Source organism: Phyllosticta citriasiana (genome assembly GCF_038021145.1).
Source record: "Phyllosticta citriasiana strain CBS 120426 chromosome Unknown IWZ02scaffold_9, whole genome shotgun sequence".
NCBI lineage: Eukaryota > Fungi > Ascomycota > Dothideomycetes > Botryosphaeriales > Phyllostictaceae > Phyllosticta > Phyllosticta citriasiana.
The window spans coordinates 1,193,294-1,215,156 of NW_027117286.1; the positions used below are offsets into that span (position 1 = coordinate 1,193,294).

At 55.6% G+C, this 21,863-nt stretch overlaps 7 protein-coding genes across 7 annotated transcripts; 5 read left to right on the top strand and 2 right to left on the bottom strand.

Moving 5' to 3' along the window:
* The first annotated feature begins 51 nt into the window (after positions 1–51).
* Positions 52–3,846, top strand: IWZ02DRAFT_316146 (armadillo-type protein). The gene is made up of 8 exons (XM_066764140.1): positions 52–459; positions 516–608; positions 661–939; positions 1,030–1,120; positions 1,169–2,464; positions 2,515–2,940; positions 2,990–3,464; positions 3,514–3,846. The coding sequence occupies exons 1-8, from the start codon at positions 328–330 to the stop codon at positions 3,647–3,649; spliced, it is 2,928 nt and encodes a 975-aa protein (XP_066621345.1). The 5' UTR covers positions 52–327; the 3' UTR covers positions 3,650–3,846.
* A 197-nt stretch (positions 3,847–4,043) lies between these two features.
* IWZ02DRAFT_434704 (uncharacterized protein) lies at positions 4,044–5,573 on the top strand (the record flags this gene model as incomplete). The annotated part of the gene is made up of 2 exons (XM_066766386.1): positions 4,044–4,244; positions 4,563–5,573. The coding sequence occupies 2 exons, from the start codon at positions 4,044–4,046 to the stop codon at positions 5,571–5,573; spliced, it is 1,212 nt and encodes a 403-aa protein (XP_066621346.1).
* Positions 5,574–7,224: 1,651 nt separating this feature from the next.
* On the bottom strand, positions 7,225–8,327 carry IWZ02DRAFT_456397 (uncharacterized protein). Its single transcript, XM_066767852.1, has one exon. It carries the CDS (start codon positions 8,217–8,219, stop codon positions 7,566–7,568), a length of 654 nt encoding a protein of 217 aa, XP_066621347.1. The 5' UTR covers positions 8,220–8,327; the 3' UTR covers positions 7,225–7,565.
* On the top strand, positions 8,326–8,736 carry IWZ02DRAFT_316204 (uncharacterized protein). The gene has a single exon (XM_066764141.1). The coding sequence runs from the start codon at positions 8,433–8,435 to the stop codon at positions 8,670–8,672; it is 240 nt and encodes a 79-aa protein (XP_066621348.1). The 5' UTR covers positions 8,326–8,432; the 3' UTR covers positions 8,673–8,736.
* A 1,432-nt stretch (positions 8,737–10,168) lies between these two features.
* Positions 10,169–14,418, top strand: IWZ02DRAFT_316225 (uncharacterized protein). Its single transcript, XM_066764142.1, has 4 exons — positions 10,169–11,389; positions 11,541–12,248; positions 12,310–12,685; positions 12,733–14,418. Exons 1-4 carry the CDS (start codon positions 10,336–10,338, stop codon positions 14,129–14,131), a joined length of 3,537 nt encoding a protein of 1,178 aa, XP_066621349.1. The 5' UTR covers positions 10,169–10,335; the 3' UTR covers positions 14,132–14,418.
* Positions 14,419–15,002: 584 nt separating this feature from the next.
* On the bottom strand, positions 15,003–16,514 carry IWZ02DRAFT_483322 (uncharacterized protein; the record flags this gene model as incomplete). The annotated part of the gene is made up of 4 exons (XM_066769162.1): positions 16,499–16,514; positions 15,760–16,434; positions 15,266–15,692; positions 15,003–15,123 (listed from the first exon to the last, which is right to left on the bottom strand). The coding sequence occupies exons 2-4, from the start codon at positions 16,247–16,249 to the stop codon at positions 15,003–15,005; spliced, it is 1,038 nt and encodes a 345-aa protein (XP_066621350.1). The 5' UTR covers positions 16,250–16,434; positions 16,499–16,514.
* Positions 16,515–19,585: 3,071 nt separating this feature from the next.
* On the top strand, positions 19,586–21,553 carry IWZ02DRAFT_456408 (uncharacterized protein). The gene has a single exon (XM_066767854.1). The coding sequence runs from the start codon at positions 19,687–19,689 to the stop codon at positions 21,412–21,414; it is 1,728 nt and encodes a 575-aa protein (XP_066621351.1). The 5' UTR covers positions 19,586–19,686; the 3' UTR covers positions 21,415–21,553.
* Positions 21,554–21,863: the final 310 nt, after the last annotated feature.

Genomic DNA, 21,863 nt, shown 5'->3' on the forward strand with positions numbered 1-21,863 from the left:
AAGTTTGGGGAGCGGCGCGCCAAGCGGGCCAAGACAGTGGAGGCTCTCGGACAGCAGGCGCGGGATGACGGCGGCATGGAATTTTTGGGAAGACACGCCAACAGCATCTCTCTCTCTCCACATCAAACCCCTACCATCTCGCGCAGAGCCTGGGCGCAGAACTTCGAACAAGCCCATCCCTCGTCGCCGCCATCCCGTTCCCAAGCTTCGGCCTCTGCGCTGCCTATGCGACTCACCTCACGATACCCCTCAACGCCGCCCCACCTCTAGACCAGGCTCTCACGTCCGCTACATTCCCTTGACGACCTCTCCTCCGCTACTTTGACAATGGCTACGAACGGTGCGGCGGCTCAACAGGCCTTTGCGCCTGTTCTTGCAGCTCTGGCCACGATGCAATCCAACGCCGACCGCTCTCACAAGAACCAGGCCCACGAGTTCTTGGAGCAGTTCCAGAAGTCGGTCAGTAATGACGTCGCCCGCCATTATGACGCGCCCACTGACTGTTTCTTGTGTAGGACCAAGCATGGGCGACCAACTTTGGCATACTCCAGTCCAGCGACGCGCCTGTCGAGGCCAAGCTTTTCGCCGCAACCACGCTCAAAGGAAAGGTAAGTTGCACCCCGTCGCATAATGCAATATGGCCTGACCGGAACCATCCAGATTGTCTATGACCTTCACCAGCTACCGCGCGAGAGTCTCCCGTCACTACGGGAGACGCTTCTCGGTGTCCTTGCCGCCTTTCGCGCCGGCCCCAAACCGATAAGAATGCAGCTGTGCGTGTGTCTTGCGAACCTGGCGATACAAATGACGGAGTGGAAAGATGTCTTGCCTGTGGTCGTCAGCATGCTTGGAAACGATGCAGGGAGCATCCCCTGCGTCCTCGACTTTCTGCGCGTCCTACCGGAAGAAGTTACCGAAGGACGAAAGATAAACTTGACTGTACGTTCGGCCGAGCCACCACCATTCTCGCAGCGCCTCTCAGCGATTCATCGGGCCGCGATCAAAATCTAATCCGTCTGTCTGCACTAGGAAGATGAATTGACCGACAGGACGAAGGAGCTGCTGGAGGACAATGGGGAGCAAGTCATGGTCTTGCTCACGCAATACTCGCGCTCCTCTGGTGCGTATTCCTTGGTGAAGTTTGACATTTGGGGCTGATGAATTCCAGTTTCCGCGGCAAGCAACCCTCAGCTATTTGAATGCATTCAGTCTTGGGCGCGCGAGGTACCCATCAACGATATTGTAAACTCGTCGCTCCTCGACGTCGTATTGAACGGGCTTGTTGTGGAGCAGTCTGTGAATGATCCGTTCGAGGCCGCCGTGGACTGCATTTGTGCAATCATCCGAGAGACGAGAGACGTGGATGAATGCCTCAACATCATCTCGACCCTTTACCCAAGGATCTTGGAGCTGCGCCCGAAGATTGCAGAAGCGGACGAAACGGAAGACACCGAGGTATTCAAGGGCATTTCTCGAATTTTTGCGGAATCAGGAGAAGCATGGGTTGTTCTCATTGCCAGAATGCCGGATCGATTCCGAGGATTGGTCGAAGCTGTCCTCGAATGCTGCGCGCGCGACAAGGAAAGGGACGCCATCCGCCACACCTTCAACTTTTGGTACGAGCTCAAGCAATACCTTGTCCTGGAGAAGTACATGCAGGCCAGATTACAATTCGTGGACGTCTTTTCCAAGTTGGTCGACGTCATGGTTGGACATTTGGAATATCCCAAGCCGGAATCGGGCGACGAAAAGGACTTGTTTGAAGGCGACCGCGAGCAAGAAGAAAAGTTTCGGGAGTTTAGGCACCAAATGGGCGACGTCCTCAAGGACTGTTGTGAGGTGATTGGTGTCACCGACTGCCTGGCCAAGTCTTACGAGCTCATTCAGCAATGGGTGAGCAAGTACGGCGCTCAGGCATCCGCAGGCCATGTGCCAGAGTGGCAGCAGCTCGAGGCCCCGCTCTTTAGTATGAGGGCCATGGGCCGCATGGTGCCGCAGGACGAGAACATCATGCTTCCTCGTCTGATGCCTTTGATCGTACAAATTCCGGACCAAGAAAAGGTTCGCTTCCAAGCCGTCATGACCCTTGGTCGCTATACTTCTTGGACAGCAGAACACCCGGAGACGCTGCAGCCGCAGCTGGATTACATCATGGCAGCCTTCCATCATCCTTCGAAGGAGGTCGTCCGGGCCGCAGCGCTCTCTTTTAAGTTCTTCTGCAACGACTGTTCCCGTTTGCTCAAGGACTATATCCCGCAGCTTCAGCAGTTCTACACCAGCGTCCTTGATGGTCTTCCGACGAACAGCCAGGATGAGCTCACGGATGGAGTTGCATCCGTGCTCGCTGAGCAAGCTCCAGAAACTGCGTACGAAAACCTGAAGCTTTTTTGCGATCCGGTTATCAAGACCATCATGCACCTGGCTCAAAATGCGGTTGACGACAAGTCTAAACTTGCCGTTGCTGGTAAGTCTATTGCTTTGCTGCTGCCGATCGAATTGACTAACCCAGTTCAGACAAGCTGCAAATCATCACCATCTTCATCCAATGGGTCCTGCCCTATGTACCACCGGGACAACCAAACCCAGCCGTCAAGTACTGCGAAGAGATATTCCCGGTCCTTGCGACCATTGCCGACAACTTTTCGTCTCACACGCCCATCATCGAGCGAGTCTGCCGCTGCTGGCGTTACATGGTGCTGTCCTACCGCACGTCCATGACCCCTCTGCTCCCTCAGCTCGCTGACAAGCTTGCGGCGGGCTTCAATGCTTCGAGGCAAGGATGCTTTTTGTGGGCAACATCTTCAATTATCCGGGAATTTGCACCTGGGACGGAGGGGGTTGACGCGCAAACCGTTAACGCAGTCTTCAATTTTTATTCGGCGCAAGCCACTACCTTTTTGAGAGCTCTTAATGACTTGGCTCCCGAGCAGCTTCCGGATGGTAAGAAATTTCAGCCCCATGGGTAAGCAGAAACTGACATTCAGTGTAGTCATTGAAGATTTCTACCGCCTTGCGATAGATGTGCTTCTCTACTTCCCCGAACAGATGATTGCTTCTCCATTGACGCCATCCATTCTCGCCGCTGCGTCGACTTCCCTTACGCTTCTCAAGGAAGAGCCGTTGATGGCGACGCTCCACTTCCTCCGCGACTTCCTCGGTTATGGCACCGACAACCCGCCAGTATCTGAATTTGGCGACGAACCCCACGCCAATCCTCCCGAAATCCAAGCTGCCGTCAAGCAATTGATCGCAGGGCAGGGCGAACAGCTCACGCAGCGCATAATGACTGGCATGATGTACACTTTTCCGCGCGATTGCGTGCCGGATGCATCAGGAGTGCTCCTCGAAATGTTTGCTCTGATGCCCGTCGAGGTTGCAGGATGGGTCAAGACCACGATTGGCATGCTCCCTGCAGGTTCAATCAGCACGCAGGAAGCGGAGCGGCTGATGAACAACATCCAACAGTGAGAATGACTACTGGCAAAGTGACGAGCGTTGCTAACGATGAAACAGGCGCATTCAGTCCAACGAAATTCGCAGAATCAGGACACTTCTTCAAGACTTTACGACGTCGTACCGTCGCCGCAACGTGGCGCCTCGAGAGGGACTGGGCCGTCTCGAGGCGACGCGATTCCGTTTCACGGGATGAAGGCGCATATTTTTCAGAGAGGTGAGCAGGGGGTCAATTGTGACTTGGGAAAGGTTTAGAAGGATTCATGCCTAACATGTCCATTATTTTACTTCTTTCGGCTCATGGGCCGGGCGGTGGGATCAGCATTTGAGATTCGCGTTGTTGATAGGTAGGTTTCGAAAGGGCTCCAGCCAGCGCGCGGGAGGGTGCCGTCGACAAAGATGGATTGCATTTTTGAGCGGGGAGTTATTCGGGATGTGTTTACAGCGGGACTCACAGCAGGGCCACCACCGGGCCCGGATGGAGGGAAAAAGTGGAAAAGTTTGCGAGTTGATGACAGCATTCGAAGGGCCTTTGTGCGAGCCCTCTTTGTCTAGCTTGAGTAAGACGTGTGAGGGGTGCCGCCGCCGACATGCAAGACGCCTATTTAAAAATTAGCCCTATTCCACAAGCTGGCATGTTGTTAAACATCAAGCATCTCACTTCGTTACTTCACTTTTTCGGGGCTCTGAGTGGCTGGATCCTTCTTGTACATGTGGGTGGATGCTCCTGGTACACCCCGCGGAGGGTGCCAAAAGTCGTGGCACACACGGCACTGAATAGCGCGGGTCAGGTGCGCCACGACTTTTGGAGCAAGCCACGGTTCCACCCGCCTTTGATATGCAGCGCTATACCCTTTTCTGCGATGAATCATAATTCATTCATTCATCGCACTTGGACCACCGCTGACCATCAGCCCCATCCCATGCCGTACATAAAGGAAACCGTCGTTCCCCGTTCCTGGATCTGACACGCTCCCCAAGGCTCCTGTTCCCCTTCACTTGCCTCTTGAAGGCCTCTTTTGCGAGAGGCCCGTTTCCTACACCCCATTTCTTTACAAAGGACAGACGAGAACTGCTTCGAAACATGGGTTTCTCTCTCACCATCCAAGCCGTCTGGTTCCAGCCGCACCAGCTCACCGACTTCTTCCTGCCACCATAACGACCATAACCGACACTACGCGGCTTCTGCCGGCCCCTCTGCTTCTGCGTCGTTGGTGCCAGGAGCATTCGACCTCGGAGACGGATTTGCGGGCAGCTTCTTGGACTTTTCTATTTCCGACTTCAATGCGACTCTTCTCGACGACCAACTTGCGCATAACGACATCGACTTGCCCGCGACATCATCTGTCCAGGCACCCTCCACGCAACAACCCTCTGACTTCGGTCTCTTCGACTACATCCATCTGAACCCGCCATTCGCTCAAACCCCGAGCTCTAGCTCCTCAGGCAGCGATCTGGGACTGGGGAACTCCGCGGCCCAGGCAGCGGACATTGCCGTCCCAAACCCCATACTCTCCATTTCCGAGTTCGACCTTAGCGGCGACCGCCAGCATCAGGGCATTCAAAGCCTTGGCCTGGACCCCGGGCTCTCCTTTGACGATCTGGGAGTCGACTTTGGTGCCGCCACCGCCGCCATTTGTACGACGACGGGAACGACGGCCGAATCAACTCCTGGGTCGTCGACGGCAGCGCTTTCGACTGCTCCCCCTCCCAGCATCACCACCACGCCCACCACGGCGCCGCTTGTATCATTCTCCCCTGCCACCACCACCTACTCGTACTCCCAGCAATCTCAAGAATCCCACACTCCCCCTGTCGCACCCACCACCGCCTCATCGTCATCATCATCGACCAGTGCTGCTACTACTACTACGAAGCAACCCATGTCCACTCACAAACGCCCTCGCGACGTTTCTGCCTCGCCTCCCCCTGCCTCGCTCATCGACAAGCGCAAGCGCAACTCGATTGCCGCACGCAAGTGCCGGCAAAAGAAACTCGATCGCATCGAGGCGCTTGAGCAGGCGCTGGCGGCCATGACGGCGGAGCGCGACGAGCTGCGGGTGCGCATGGCGCGCATGGAGGGCGAGATGGAGGGGTTGAAAAAGGCGAGGGAGAACTGAATGCTCCTGGCCTGTTTTCCTTCCTTTTTGTTTTCTTTTTTCTTTTCGATACGTCCTCACGTTTTGCTTTCAAAAGGCGCTTCTTTAGAGCAGCCGGCGCACGCGATTGGTCATATGGCTCTGGGCCATCTTTTCGTTCACGTGGAGTATCCGAATATCCGAATGCTCCTGATTCCCACAACCAGGTCGGGAGGAGAGAGAGACTCTCCATGTACCTACCGCAATTAAAAACCTGAATGTTTCCTGTCTGTTCTCTTTGCCGCAGACCCTCGTCCTTCTTCTCATCCTCATCATGTGTGCCACACTCCCGTCCCAACCAAGCCTCCGCTCCAATCCCCGTTCCCATCCAGCCTTCCCCTCTGTTCGCTATCCGCCTACAGCTCCAGCGTCACACATCCACCAAAACAATCCTAAAACATTTTCTCAAGTCAGCCTCCACAAACAATTCCACCAGAAAAAAATAAGTCGTATGAGAGAGTAGAAGGTGTTGCTCAGGCGATGTCGGCACGTGGATATTTCGCCACAAGTCACTAGCCTCCTTTGCCAGGACAGGACAGGACAGACAAGAAAAGCACAGTACAGTATGTGAGCGAGCGTTGGTGTGTCTGTCTTTCTCCTCTCTGCACCCGTACCGGCGCGGCGCGGCTTGATATGGTGTTGTTTGTTCGTCATGGCGTTGTTGGTTTTGGTTTGGTGGTGCGGTGTGGTGGGAGGGGTTTTTGACTGACCTAACTTGACCTAACCTGGGCTGATGTCTATGGTGGTGATGGTGCCTCGCTTGTCTGCCAGCCGGCCAGCCAGCCAGCCAGCTTGAGCCCGTGAGAAGGAAGGATCCTGGGGAAAGCATTGTCGGCATTGTTGGATACAGAAACACAATGACACTCATTAACAGACGGACACAGGATTCATTCTCTACCTATATATCTTCCAGCCTCGTGGTTCGTTCCCCTCTTCCAAGGTTAAGGGAGGTAGGCCAGAGGAGCATCGTGCATCATGGTGTGTACACAGGAGGCGAGCCAGCACGCACACAGCCGCAAGAGCAAAGCAACTCGACTCAACTTTTGTCAATATGAATCACTCTTGTCTGCCGTGACGGTGGCGCTACAACTCATTCATTCATTCTTGCACACGATGACGCGCCACTTGCCTCGGTAAGCACACATGCACGCGCGTACCCGTCGCTGTCTCGAAATTATGCGCACTGGGTGTTTTTTTTGTGTGTGTGTGTAGCTGTGGCTGACCACGAGAAAGAGACGGAATACGAGGTGAGAAGCCACAAACGGTAGTCTAATGTACCTTTTCCCCGGCTCGAGTCAAGATGATTCACAGTGATGCGTCACTGATTATGTATGCATTGCCTACCTACCCAACTAAGCTTCGGTTCTCCATCTTAGATACCCCTGGCTGCCCTCTTCTGTTCCCGTCTGACCTTGCGTTTGGATTTTTTTTTTTTTTCTTCTTTCCTCTCTCTCTATATATCTCTCTCTGTCTGTGTTGTGTCTGCTGTTTTGTTCGTGGCTGCACTGTGTAGCTGGACGATCTTCCTGCCTGCCTGCCTACATGGTACCCATAGATGCTCCGAATCCTCGCCGACTCGACTCGACTCGACAATACCTAGCCCCTCCGCGATCGCTTCACAAGCACACTTGCCAGACGAGACGAGACGAGACGAGACGAACGAGCCAGACACACGCACCACCCCATCTCCCTCTCTTTCCATTCGCGAACCCGCTTGAACGACGAGGCGTCGAAAGCGTCGATGACGAAGACGAAGACGGAGACGAAGACGCTACAATGTGAAGGAGGGTTGAGGACGGACGGACATACAGACGGCCAGACAAGTAAAGAGAGATTGAAGAAGAAAGCCGGGCATGTAGATTGGCAATGCCAGTGTCCGGAGGCTCAACAACCAGGGGGAACACAAACACACACACAGAGAGAGAGAGAGAGAGGTGTTTCGTATCGTACCGTACATGGTGGATGTGTATGTGTTTACGGGTCTATCTCCCTTCCCCATCGCATCTCTACATACACACTCGAGCTGCTACGTCCGTACGCGGCGACGCTCAACGCTGAGAGGTGGGCGGCGGCGGCGGCGGCGGCGGCCGAGGCGTGGCATTTTTGGGGGCCGATGGCTCGAATAAGGGGCACGGTGCTCTGGAGCTCCACTTTGCTCTTGCATCGCTGGATCGTGGCCCCCTTTTTGCGACATGTGGCCAGCTGTGCGATGTATGAAGTCTGATGAGAGAAAGAGTGGTGGTGGTTGTGGTGGTGGTGGCGGTGGTGGTGGTAGTAGTGGACCAAGGACATGGATGGAGGTCTGTGGGTAGGTAATGCAGGTATCGTGTATGTGTGTGTAAGTGTGTGTGTGCGCCGTTGCCGTGTCACCGTGATACGGCTCTTGCAGGAAACGACGCGTGTATGTACAATGTGGTAGTTGTGTACGAGTATGTATGCCGTCAACCCCACCACCACTACAGCCGCCGCCGTCACCATCACGACGGACCGCGCGCGCAGCTGCCAATGCCGCTGCTGATGCTGTCTTTGGCCGTAAGAGTTGTTGATGGCGGCGTGAGGATCATGATGCCGGAGCAGCATCGCTCGAAATGCTCCAATCACGCACCACCGGCATGCTTGCTCGTCCATCTTACCTGCTTGCTTCGCTGCTGCTTCTCCTGCGGACCCCGCTTCTGTCACACATGGAGGCACTGACTGACTGACTGACGCAGCAGCAGCACATAAGTAGACTTTTCCAGCTGGCTGGCTGGCTGGCTGGCTGGCTAGCTAGCTAGCTAGTCGTCTTTTGCACGGATGTCTCTGTACGAGTTAAGGCCGTTGGTACAACACTGAGACTTGCTGATGCTGCTAATGCTAATGCTGATGCTGATGCTGATGCTGATGCTGCTGCTGCCGCCGCGGCGCATCCGGAGAGAGGGCATATGCCCGGCGATGCCGTCGTCCGTCCCTCTGGCGATCTTCCTCCTGGTATCAGGCCTCGGGGCCCGGAGAGGTCATATTCCAGCGCTGCATGAGCACATCAGTGTAGGACAATCTTGGTCGGACCGCGGGATGATTTCTAATCGTAGGGCAATGGACTAGTGGTAAGGTGGTGTAGTAGCGCGCGGCAGTGGCAAGCCGTTGTCCGGCTGGCAGGCATGGAGCTACGTGCCTAGCGGCAGGCAGGCAAGATGTCAAAATTTTCCAGACAGTCTGGTTGTGCCGCATCGCTTAGGCAGGAACGGGGTGCAGTGTGTGGGAGGTGAGTGAATGAGTGAGTGAGTGAGTTGGTGAGTTGGCGAGTTGGTGAGAGATGAGAGATGAGAGCCAAGGCCAGGCGTTTGATTGGCCACAGAGGGCCTGCAGGGTGCGTGGACACCACGGGAGGTTCAACCCGCAGAAGCTGTACTGTACAGGTATACATCCGTGAGACAGCATTCTTCCAAACAGGATAAGGCTGCGAGGCTCGACGACGGGCGTTTTGGGGCAGTTCCTTGGGGGGAGGGGAAACGCGACCTGGGATGACTGACTATGGATGGGACGTCTTCCGCTTCGGGCCGAAAGGGTAGATAGAGTTGGGGATGTCCATCTGATGATATTCCTTGAGCGGGCGGACCGGGAGAGCCGCATGAGAGAAAAGGGCAGGGGACAGACAGGGACAGACAGGGACAGCCAAGGCCCAAGGGCTCTTTGTGGTTGATGTTATCGCATCGCCGTTGTTTGGCCGTTAGAAGCTTTTCCCTCCTCTGTCGTCGCTGGTCTTGTCTTGTCTTGTCTTGTCGTGCACGGCTCGCCGTAACCCTCCCTCCCCCTGCGCGCCAATACCTTACCTAGCCAGCTGGTCCACCTCACACCTACGCCTGCACCTCATCTCACACTTGGACCTCGCGCCGCCATCCTCTTCTCTTCCATCTTGGCGACGACCCACTACCCACTACCTGAACCTCTCTCCATCTTCCAACGTCTTGCCCTCCCCATTTGGCTCGGCACCACACCACCACTACTGCCACCACCACTTCAAACGCTCCTTGGCTGCCTGTTCAAATCGAAGCCCCTCTCCGCCGCTCTTCTCTCCTTCGTCGCCGACCCGACCTGCTTTCCGTCAACCTGCCATGTATCATCATCCGCGTCAATAGCCAACTCCAGTCTCCCCGACTCCGTCCTCCGTCCGTTCAATGCCTCGACTACCGTTTTGACCCCATCTCGTTTGCGTCCTCCTTCGTCATCTCGCAGCCTTCTCGTCCATCTGCAGGCCCCAACTGCTCCGGCCTCAATCGCCTCGTCTAAACTCCGCCCGTCTCCGTCTCCGCCAGTCGGCCATCTGCATCGTCCCTCTTTCCGTCCTCCCTGTACCACCACCACCCACGTTGCCTGGCGCAGCATCATTATTTTGTTTTCTCCTCCCATCTTTTGACGCAAGACTGGCTTCATTTGGTGCCTGTTCTTGCCAAGCCGTTCTAGCACTTCCTCTTCTGGCCCGTCCTCTGTTTTCTATAGGCGCCTACGCCAGACGTCAACCGTACTTACACAACCGAACTCTACCGCCCGTACCTCGGACTGCCAGCCTACAGCCCTGCCTTGACGCTTGCTGTCCGTGGCCGCCTTGTACCCCGTCGGAAATTGTCATCCTGGACTGCGGATCTCGCCTCGGTCCGCCTGCCGACCAACGCCTTTACTATTATATCTCACCCCACGTCTCCCAAGGATTTTTTTTTTTTTTTTATTTTCTTTCGCTGCCTTCCCCACAACCCAACTGCCCTTTTCCATGGCGTCTACTGGTGGCCCTACCTCTCTAGCCTCTTCCGCCTCGCCGGATAAGAAGGATCTCTCCCATCCCTCGGCAAAGGATGTCGACCCACGACAAAAGTCGTCGTCGACCGACCCCAACACAAAGGCTCGAAAGAGGACCAAGACGGGCTGCCTGACATGTCGAAAACGCCGCATCAAGTGTGGAGAGGAACGTCCGATTTGCAATAATTGCATCAAATCAAAACGCCACTGCGATGGCTACAACCAGCGCGTCGTTTTCAAGCCCCCCATCGGAGACTGGCCGGCCGCCCAGGCCAACCCTCTGTCATTCCACGGCGGTGTCGGCGTCGTTCCTCGAGCCGCGCGCCCCCTCTCCGGGTTCCAGCAGCCGTACCCAGGGTCCGCTCCTCCGGGAGTGCCCTACACCTCGCAGTACCCGCGCCAAGAGGATCAGTACGCCTTTGCACAGCCGCAACACAGTCACTTTGCCGTCGAAATTGTTCCCGGCCGTACCGTTGCCGGCACCTACCCTCCGGAAGCGTCTCCCGGTTACGTGCCCTCGCCGACGCCTTATGGCCAGCAGCAGGTCGATCGGTCGTATCCCACCCCATATTCCATGGCCCCTATGCCGGCAGAGTACACCCACGTGTCTTCGCAGATGCCGGGAGCAGCGTCTCAGGGCCAGCAACGGCAACAACCCGTGCAGCTGCCGTACCACTCGCCGGAACCCCTGGAGCAAAGGCACCATGGCTACCAGCACGTGGCAATGCCATTGAATGTGGGGGGAGTGCAGGCGCAGCAGAATCATCATCATCACTATAGTCAGGCATATCAATTTCCGGCGCAGACTTCTGCTGCCGAGTCTTACAAGCCAGCCCAAATGCCGAGTGAATCAGAACGAGACGAAGTTATGCAGGCCGCCGAGCAGGATGTCTTGGTCTGGCAAAAAATGGCTATGGCGGGTGACGGGGAGCGTTTGCGTCTAATGCATCACCATCAAAAGCCCGGAGACCCGCGACAGGCTGCCAACGAGTCGTCGCCGGCGATCTCAGAGGCGCACTTGACCTTAGGTATTTCATCATACAATTTCTACTCTTTGCTCCTTTTTTGGGTGCCGCCCGAGCCGCATTGCTGCGCGGTGCCGCCGCCGTCCGCAAAGACGGCCTTTCGGTAGGGGGTGGGGGCTTTGTAATGCAAACCAGACTAACAATTGTCCAAAAGCAGAACAGCCGGCGCCAGTGTCGCAAGCTGTGCCTTATTCCGCCAGGCTGCAACACTCTGGGTACGCCAAGACGCAAGCTAGCACGACCGAGATTCTGCAAGACGCAGCAGTCGAGTACGAGGATGACGACTATTACGATGTTCAATCCGACGACGAAATGGAGCTAGTGTCGCAACAGGCCTTGGTCCACCGCCAGCAGCGCGACTTTGAGGTCATGATGCAGATACAGCGGGACAGCATAGACGACCTAAGCGTGCGGCACTACGGCACCTTTCTGTATACGGGAATTCTCGACCGCTACCGCGCCGAATGGGTGGCCAACCCCCTGCGCAACCCGCGGACGGCTCGCGTGTTTGCCCACTTTATCCACGCTACCGGACCCAGCCTGTCCATCTTTGAACGAAGGATCCGCAATGCCTCTGCCATGTTTACAGAGGGCCCGGTGCACCCGAGCCAGCAGAGCTTGTGGACCTACACGCTACCCATGCTGGCCCTCAACAACCAGGGTCTACTGCATGCTATGCTCGCCCTGGCATCCCTGCACATTGCAAAACTGCAGGACGCCTCCATAACTCCATCAATCAAGCACTACGCCTACGCGCTGAAGCGCGTCCACCACAGCGTCGGCCACCCGAGGAAACGGCACCACGTTGCGACAATAGCGGCCTGTCTTTTGCTTGCCTTTTACGAAGTCATGCTTGCCGAGCGTAAGTCGGTTGCGCTTGGTCATGCATTTTGTTGAAAAGCTGGCTGACCCCTTCCTTGCAGACGTCAAATGGAGTAGCCACCTCATGGGTGCTAAACAACTCATGGTAGAACTCGATTTTGCTGTCATGACCAAGCTATGGTGCAAGCAAAAGGCTGAAGAAGAGGCTACTGAGCGCCAATTCGCCTACACCGAGCCAGGCCTGATTGTGAACCAAGCCAGCTTTGAGAGTGACAAATGTAGTGATTTTCCCGACGAGAGGGTCGTCAGTGCATTCATAGGCAGACAAGTAAGGTACGAGGACCATGGGCAGGTGTATGATGAGCATGCCAGAGTGCCTGCCATGGACTTGACCCACTACGAAACGTACCAGGATCTATGGTGGTGGTACTTTAGGCATGACGCCTTCCAAGCCGTCATTAGCGGGAACAAGCTTCTGTATGTTTCTCCACTGTTTTGATGTGCATCTTCTGACCCCGCGACAGCATGGACTACAGTCGATGCTCAGATTGTCCGCCTCGAGCCCCGATTGGGAAGCCCGATGCGCTCTATGGCACTCATGACCACTCGCTCCTCTTGCTGGCTCGGATAGGAGACTTCGCCGCCCGCGATCGCGAGAGAAAGGTCAGGGCGGTCGAGATGAATGGCGGTGCCTGGAGACCAGGGCTGGGAATGCCGTCGCCGTCGCCGTCGCCGTCGCCGTCGCCGTCGAGCTGTGGCGGTGGTCCTGCGCATCCCGGCTTCAACGCCTCGCCGGGCCAGGCCGCCATGCCGAACCGACAAGGCATCCCTACGCCTGCGATTCCCTTTTACGGCATGGCGCCTCCTTCGGGAAACACGTCCATGCCGGCTGCCTTTGCCAGCTCCACGACGCAGTCGATGCCATCCCCTGCACCATCCGCCCCCTCGTCTTCCTCCCCCATTCAAACCCAAGCCGACCTCGAGGCTGCCACGAGCGCCGCCCTATCCGAGTGGACCACCATCCGAGCCGCCCTCACCACCTATGCTTCGTACCTCGGCCCGGCCTTTGCGCCCCTAAGCCCTGAACACTGCACGCACATCCACACGCCCTTCGGCCCGGCCCTGCAGTACCGCAGCTTCGACATCGCCGTCCTGTGGGCCCAATACCACATGCTCACCATCATCCTAGCACGGTGCCACCCGTCGATGCCACCCGCGGCCATCATGGCCGCCGCCGTCGCCGCCTCGACAACGGCGGGCCCAGCCAACGACATTGGCCGCATCGCAGCAGGCGTCATGCCCCCGCCGCTGCCGTCGTCGGCGCCGCCGAGCGAGCGGGCCAAGCTGGCCGAGCTCAACCCCAGCATCGGCGCGGCGCTCATCGAGGTCATCATGCCGCTCTTCTTCGCGGGCATCCAGTACACGGAGCATGCGCAGCGCGAATGGCTCGTCACGCACGTCGCCGACATCGAGAACCGCACCGGCTGGGCCAGCGCCGGCCTCGTCGCAAACGGCTGCCAGAAGGTGTGGGAGCGCGCGGGCAGGGCCGGCCGCGGGCCTGTCTGGGTTTATCGCCGCGAGGGCGCTAGCAAAGATGAGCGGAGGAGTGGCAGAAAGAGCGACAATTCTGTCGGCTCGCCAAGAGAGGACGGCGCCGTTGATGGAAGGAGGCAGAGCTACGCCACTACCACCACCACCACCAGCCGCCAAACGCCGCCGGCGCCCAATGTCCCTACTTCTTCTGCTTCTTCAACAGCGACGGCGGCGGCGGCGGCAGCGGCAGCGACGGCGCAACAGGGTGGTGCTGCGGATGCTGATGCTACTGATCGCCGCTTTGTCTGGACCAATCCGGCCACGCGCGTCCATTGGGCCATGGGCATTTTGAGCGCCGAGGAAGACGTCATTAGGCCGCCTGGTGTGTAGTGTAAGGTAGGCTCTACATATCCCCACTTTGCCTGAGAGGTGGGGAGAGTGTGTATGTATAATAGGGATGAAATGAGAGAGGAAGAGTCAGCCAAGTAGAAGGCTAAGGTCAGGGGTTTCGGTGCAGGATGAGATGGGAAGGGAAGCGCATACACACACGTACAGAGAGACAAGCAGACACACAAACACACAGAAAGACAACTGATGAACAGAAAGGATTGAGTACAGGTTACATGTGGCCACGGGACTGTATATATAGACACAGCGCTCAACACAGCGCTCAAGGAACACGAGAAAGAGTAGTAGGTTGGTGGATTGGAACGGGGCCGGCACGCTTGCGCCATTGTGACATAAATACGAACGATATGGGCAAAGAGATGAAGGTAGCTAACCAAGTACGTTTGCCATGTCATGTCACGGCCGATAGGGTGAGGGGAATTTGGGGTGGGAATGGGGAAGGGCAGAATGGAGCAGAGGGGATGGAGATGTTGGAAGGAAGTTTTAAGGGGGTTGAGGAGCGGTAGTAGCTGTAGCGATTGTGATGAAGCGCGTTTTATCTAACGAGCTTCTCTGCTCAATCTATTTCCAGTCTGTCCTGTGGATATGACAAGGAGACTCCGGACACATACCTTTGTCTACGATCAGCGCTGGTCACGCACATGGGGAAGGACGCTTCGTTCGTATGTGATAACCGCAAATCCTGAAAACATGCTATTTGAGTACGAAATCTAGACCTCGAGAAACTGACTGGGTGAGAAGGCAAAGTGTGTGCCGGCGAAGCAAAGCCCGTGACGCGTGTGATGAATGAGAGCCCCAGAAAGCCATGACTCAAAATGCTGCTGGACAAGAGGAAAGAAAAGAAAGGCGAACGTCATGAGATGGAAGATGAGTCTGTGTCGTCGATACATGGACCTTGACCTTTCAGGTCAGGAAAGCATGTAGAGAGGAAGGGAGAGGGGAATAGCAAGCCATGCTCTGGAATGTCCTGTGACCTAGAAAGGGGATGTCGCAATGTTGGAACAGGTTCGTGCCGACTCGAGGTAAATCAGTCAGACAACTCTGTTGCTGCATGGACAAAGGAGCCAAGAACAGTGTCAGTTATAGCCATTCGAATTTGCGACGAGAAATACTTACTCCGGAACTGGGTCTGAAAGATGTCTACCTGCGCCTGTGCTCTTGACAAAGGATTCGATTTCATCGCGGAGCGCCAATTTCTGGCTAATCTCAGCCCGAAAAGCCAATGCAAATCTGTTCATGACTGAGTTTAAACAATCAGGATGTTCATTTTCCCTGGAATGCTGTGCTTTTCTGAGGAGCTCTGTGGTATCAACCTTCGTACCGGTCAACTCGCATTTCTTGAGCCGGTGCATGAAACCATCATAGGACTTGAAGATTTCCAGTTCTTCCTCCACTGTTTGCTTGCTGGTCATGCGCGTAATAATGTCAGTTGAGAATGTGGCGAAGGCATCTTCTATGGTTTCTTCATCCTCATCGAGGTCCACCAGGAAGCAGCTGCAGCCCAAATAGCTGCAGAGTTCGATGGATCCGAACTCGGCTTTGTCTAGAGAAGTGATTTTTCTCAAAGGTGAAAAAAATGAAATCCAGGTCAACCAAGAACATGCTATGACCGTAAAATTCATAGAATTCGGCATCAACCTGATTGAGTACCAGGCTGGACAGAGACTTGACCTTGGAAAGCTGTGAAGCAACCCAACGCAAATTGTTTTTCAAAGACCTCTGTCTGGACAGCTGTAGTTCTATATCGGGTTCAGTGTCGATGTCTTCTAATTTTTCATCAGGTTCTGGCCAGGCGTCACAGAAGGCATGAACATTGAGCTCGACGCAAGGGAAACACGTGAATATTCCTTCTGCGACTTTGTCGAACACGTGGTGCTTTTCGCAGAAGATGTTGTAGCCTCTGATTTGTATGTGATCGTTGCCAACCTCCAGTTGAATTATTGGCGAGCTTCCAGGCGGTGGATTTCCGTACAGGACACCAATAGTCTCTTTGTAAATCAATTTGTTGACGGACATTAGTGCTGGGAATCCTCGAGGTTGCGGATGGCGGTATTTCCTTTCTTCCTCATACAAATAACGAACACTCGGAGCCTCGCACATGTTCCTGTATCGGTTTCCTGTGCGACTTGGCAGAGCATGTTGGTAGACCTCCAGCCGGATCTCGGGAGGAAGCTCGGAGGAACGGAAACACGCTTCGCTTCCGGCCACTGTTGCGGGTCAAAGGTTTGTAGCCAGGGTACTTGGTCAGCTTCCTTTGCCATTTTTTGGCCATAGCGCCGCGCCGTCTACTGTTCGTGTCAGAAATGGCAATGCCTGGGGACTTTGTAAGCAAGGATGCGAGATACCAACCAGAGATAGACCGCTCAATGCAGAAGCGCAGGAACCATGCGAAAGTGTCCGCTAGACTCGCAGTTCCGTGAAGACATGCGTCGATACGCAGGAAGGCCAGTAGAAGACGGTGAAGTTTGCAGGAGCGTCAGCCCACGCGTGAAGGAAGACGTAGCAGTCGAGCGCATTGAGCGGAGCAGCTGCCTCGAGCTGCACACCAAGTGTCGTGATGGAGTCAGAGGGCAGCCGAGCGCGGCGAGCAGAGGCGCTCGAGCCCCAGGATGTTGGGAAGTCCGCCCTCTCAGCGACTTGGCTACCAGCAAGTTGTGCAATCAAATCTGCAAAAATTAGCCTGAGGGTTGGCAGCCGGTAAACTATCAGACAGATTTGAAAAGAGTGACTACTTCAACCAAGGCGCTGAACCAGCGTGCTTGACTTTGACATTGAGCATCAAAAGCTAGATGTTCCAGGCTTGTCGGGCTAGATGCACATGGGCGGTGTCGACGCGGTTTCACGCAAACGCCGTGATTGACAGCAAGACACCCGGATGAGCGCAAGTTTGCATGTACTTTCTCAAATTTGACCTTGCTCTTGTGACTTGGGCAAAACCGGTGCCCAGAAGACTTCGAATCTTCGAATGCCCAATCGCCTTTTCAGTCGCTAAAGCTCGCCAAAGCTCGCCAAAGGGGTGACGCCTGAGGGGGAGCTATCATTTAAATACCACAGATGCGGTCAAGGGGTTCAAAACCCGCCATGACCTAGGCCGTCGACCATGACAAGCTGCTAGAGATTTCCAGCGCAGACCTCCAACTCTGCGCATTTGGCCTAATCCCGCAATATAAACGAAGCAATGAGCAACAAGAAGCGCTCAATCTCGCCCAGCGAGGTGTTCGGCACGTCATGGTGTTGAGCTCGCGTGTCTCTGGCAAAAGATGTGGACATTGTCAATACATGGTCTTTGAGGCGCAAGACGTAGTCAATCTAGATGGCGAAAGGTCTACCTGACTCTCCGCTTGTTGGTTTGTAGAGGTAGCGAGGGTAATGAGAAAGACGCAGGCGAAAAAGAAGGGCACGTTAAGGGCAAAAGAGAGACGGGGCGGAATGTTGAGGCGGAAAAAGGTCAAAAGAGAACTTCTATAGCAATTGTGAGTATCCTTTTCAGATTTCGACCCCATAGGCTGCGCGATGGTGCTGGGGAGGCCAGAAGTCGGAGAACCATGATGCACGTTGCTCCTTGATTTTTCCATAGGCTATTGCCGGAACAATGCTGGAAAGCTGCCTGACCGTGGCGCGGTTCGAACTCGTCTCTGTGCGGGATGACTCGCCCAGTAACCCCCATTTGGATTACGATTCTGGAACGGACTGCCGCCACTCCACACCACGGTACCGACGGCGTTAAGACTGAATCTGTTTTTGCAGATTATAAAGCAAAGGCCCGGAAGTCCCTCCTCCCACACAAAAAAATCTCGCCGAGGTTGGAGCAGGAGGTGAATCATCGCAGCTTGACACTGCTGGTGCCACTCCTGCTCCAGACGACGACCACCTGCTCGAGGTGACCGCCGACACCTCTGTTGTGGATAACTTACCATTTTGAGCTTCGTTGTGGCAGAGCAGCACGCATCGCGACGCTGGCCATGGTGTTTGCCCGGCCGCCGGCGCGCCGCCCAAGCTCTTGCACTGCAACCTGCCTTCTTGCCAACACGTTGCGCCATCGCACCGTGGCCATGGTGTCGCATTTTTTGCGCAACGCCCGTCGCCCACGCCCAATGCCAATGACCACGCGGCATCATGGTGTTGAACTTTACGTCCACCACGCAGTGCCTGCACCGCTCGCAGCAACGCTCTACACCACCAAGGTGTCGAAACTCAACCCCAGCACCCAGCACCCACACATTGACAGATTTATGCTGCGCAATGTTCTTTTGATGTGTTCCTCGCCCACCCGCTGCCACGCACACAGCACTTCCGACATTACTGCTTCAAGGCAGTGGCCTTGGGGCTGTCGCAAAGCACATCTGCCCTGTCAACCGCACGCCCGGGAACAATCATGACGAATGTCAGGTACAGAGAAGAGGAATGGAACAATGAAGCATCGGAAGACAAGAAAGAGCTGGGGAGTGTTGATTCCACGGCGAAGGCAAAGCGGCAACCGAAAAGCGGTGACCGATGGCCTGCGCCAAACGCTTGGAAAAGATGCCAGTCGGCCATCAAGAGGACGGCCATAAACGAGAAGAGAGAGATAGAGATGACGAGGAGGAGAAAGAAGATAGAAGGGAAGGCCTGACGCCCAGGAAAGATACCAAGCTCGCTCTTGCAAAGGGCGATCCAGGAAACAAGACGTGACAACTACGTCCCAGGACTTGCATGAAGAATGTAAGAGCGCCTCAGCATTTGCCCAAAGCCTTTTTTGTCCTCGAATGTTCCACGAGCCACTCGAAAGTCGCGTTCGGTGTTCACAGAGGCAGACGCGTGTCGAGCCAACCATCCGCAGCGGGTCGGCCTCGAAACTCCTCCAACATCAAGCATGACCGCATCGTGGGCTGATGAAGGCGCTAGGTCATGGTGGCCGGGTCGATATCGTGGTTTGTGAGTCGGTCGGTGCTGTCGACGCCGATGTTGATGTTGCAGAGTTTGAGGTGAGGTTCACTCAAGCTTCGCACGCTAGTCCTAGCACGGTGCCCCCAGCCGTGTGACAGGAATGGCTGACCCACACCGCTTACGGCAGAAACGATGGTCTTTCCGGCGCTTGGGCAACCTCGATCAACTACATTTGCTGAATGCACCTATGCTCTGTCAATATCGAGCTCCACACAGTGCAAAGCAGTACACTTTGGTGTGAAGAAAAGCAGGAATTCCACAATGGTTGCCCTGGGGTCTCCAAAAAAAATGGAAGTCCTCAAGTATATCCGAGTTTGTGAACTGCAATTGCCTAGACATAGAAGCTGTGGCGCTTGAATGTTCCTTCAACGATTTGCGGCATTGGATTATGTTTTCTGGGTGGCCCCAGTGCCAGGAGATAACATAGGTACTCGTTCCCGCCCCCGTCAGGTCTCGGCTCCCATCAACGCCGGGGAATCATCGGAGAAACCTATGTATGCTGAGCTCAAGAGCGGATCAAGATTGCCTGGCGCCACCCGCGGCGCGCAACCACAACCACTCTTCAAGCTCACAGTTTTTTTCGTCTGCTCTTATTCGAATCGGTAGTCTGAATGAAGCCGACCCACTTTCAGCACGTCGCGACGACATTGACGCCGTTTCTCTACCCATCCATACCGGAATCGCTGCTCTACTCCACCCGACCATTCTCGCGAATTGTCTCGACGCGACGCTCAAGATGCTACAGCACCGCACCACGCGAGGATCTTACCACAATCTCTCCGCTACCTCATAGCGATCTTCCGCCCGGCTATGAAGACGAACATTCGCTTGATCCGTCCCCGGAATCGTATTCCAGTACACCTTTTGCCGACAGGTGCTCGGTGATGCTACACGCTGGCGCTGGTGGGCACGGCTGCGTTTCGTTTTTACGAGAGAAGTTCATACCCGATGGGCCACCGAATGGCGGTGATGGCGGTACCGGAGGAAGCGTTTACATTCAAGCTGTGCGCAACGAGACATCACTTCATAAACTGGCGAGACGGCGCGAGGCCAAGGCCGGAAGAGGAAGAAATGGGCAAGGAAAGATGCGTGGTGGCGAACGTGGCGCAGATCTCCTCATTACTGTTCCTGTTGGCACGGTCGTTCGGGAAATATGGCGTCGCGATCCATTGAAGGAAGAGCTCGACCGGCGGCGCGAGGACAGAGTGAAATTTCGGGCACAAAAGGCGGCTGGAGAAGATCCTTTACCTTCCGTTCGGCCTGAAAAATGGCTGGTATTTCCAGGTACTGAGGCTTCTGTATTCCAGCGCTGGAACATGCCCAAACTTCCAGAGCCCCAGCGGTCTCCCCTCGCACATTCTGCCCCAAAAGGACCAATCCGTCTTGATCTTGACTCGCCGATGGAGCGCCCGATGCTGCTCATCCCCGGCTCGGTAGGTGGGCTTGGAAATACGCATTTCGTCAGCAGAGAGCTGCCACGGCCGGTCCTTGCTACCCGCGGTCAAGACGCCATCTCTGTTGCGCTTCATTTGGAGCTCAAACTTCTCGCAGATGTAGGTCTAGTAGGCTTGCCAAACGCGGGCAAGAGCACGCTCTTGCGCGCGTTAAGCAACAGCCGAACACGTATCGGCAACTGGGCATTTACAACGCTGAAGCCAAACATTGGAACCGTCGTTCTTGACAACCACCGCGGCCGTCCTCGCTTGGTGCCCACGCGCCGTGCCAGCGACGGCGGCAAAGGCGAAGTCCGCGAGAATTTCACCATTGCGGATATTCCAGGCCTGATCGAAGATGCCCATCTGGACAAAGGCCTGGGCATGAGCTTTCTCCGTCACGTTGAGCGCGCAGCCATGCTGGCCTTTGTCGTCGACCTGTCTGGAGACACTGACCCAGTCACGACGCTCAAGAGCCTATGGCGAGAGGTGGGCGAGTACGAGACCCTGCGCAGCGAAGAAATCAATGCCGAGACTCAACGGTCTAACCCACCCATGGCCCGGCGCAACCCCTTCGACGATGACGATTTTCTTGAGCATCCTACCGCTTCTCAGCTGCAAGATCTGGAGATGGAGCCTCTGCCCCTGCCGCCAATCTCGGCAAAGCCTTGGTTTGTGGTGGCCACAAAGGCGGACCAAGAGGGTACGCAGGAGCGGTTCGCTGAGCTGAGAGCGTACGTGGAGGATATTGAGGCAGACAATGTCGAGCACCCAGGTGGCAGGAAGAATGCATGGAGGAAGCGCGTGGACGTAGTGCCTGTGAGCGCAATTAGAGGCGGCGTCGAAGGCGGAGCAGAGCGAGTGAAGGACGTCGTAGTCAGGCTCATGGAGGACGAGGGTTTGTAAAAATAAGCATGCAGAGGAGAGACAATTGCCATGTAGCCAAAGGGGACGAGACATCTGGTGCTTCGAGGTGCAGCGCTCTCGAAATCCTAGCCAACGCCTCTTGACTCAAATTCTGCCTGCAGAAGCAAGTACATCTCTCCGTCATGGGCTCTCAAAGGACCACCTAACCTCTACTTCCCAACCCCATATTCAGCCCAGTTGCCAGTCCCGTTCACGCCTGCTTCCTCGGTCAACTCATCGCGTCTCCATTGCGTGAGCCCTCCCATTGGAGGCCAAAAGTAAAGCCACGCCCACAAAGCTCACTACAACTTCTACTTCCACACTCACATCCACTCGCAACGCATCTCTTCAGCAACATTCTCACCTCTGCTCATCGCTCTCGACGACAACGCTGCGGCATCACGTGGACCCTGCCATTGGGTGAGGTGGGCGCCCAGTGCGGATGGTGA

Bases quoted from the DNA above. Each gene is read 5' to 3' on its own strand.
- IWZ02DRAFT_316204 (XM_066764141.1), top strand. From the start codon at position 8,433: ATGCTGCTAATGCTAATGCTGATGCTGATGCTGATGCTGATGCTGCTG.
- IWZ02DRAFT_456397 (XM_066767852.1), bottom strand. From the start codon at position 8,219: ATGGACGAGCAAGCATGCCGGTGGTGCGTGATTGGAGCATTTCGAGCG.
- IWZ02DRAFT_456408 (XM_066767854.1), top strand. From the start codon at position 19,687: ATGAAGCCGACCCACTTTCAGCACGTCGCGACGACATTGACGCCGTTT.
- IWZ02DRAFT_316225 (XM_066764142.1), top strand. From the start codon at position 10,336: ATGGCGTCTACTGGTGGCCCTACCTCTCTAGCCTCTTCCGCCTCGCCG. The intron at 12,249-12,309 runs GTAAGTCGGTTG...CCTTCCTTGCAG, and splicing joins CGAAGTCATGCTTGCCGAGC to ACGTCAAATGGAGTAGCCAC. The intron at 12,686-12,732 runs GTATGTTTCTCC...ACCCCGCGACAG, and splicing joins ATTAGCGGGAACAAGCTTCT to CATGGACTACAGTCGATGCT.
- IWZ02DRAFT_316146 (XM_066764140.1), top strand. From the start codon at position 328: ATGGCTACGAACGGTGCGGCGGCTCAACAGGCCTTTGCGCCTGTTCTT. The intron at 1,121-1,168 runs GTGCGTATTCCT...GATGAATTCCAG, and splicing joins GCAATACTCGCGCTCCTCTG to TTTCCGCGGCAAGCAACCCT. The intron at 3,465-3,513 runs GTGAGAATGACT...ACGATGAAACAG, and splicing joins CTGATGAACAACATCCAACA to GCGCATTCAGTCCAACGAAA.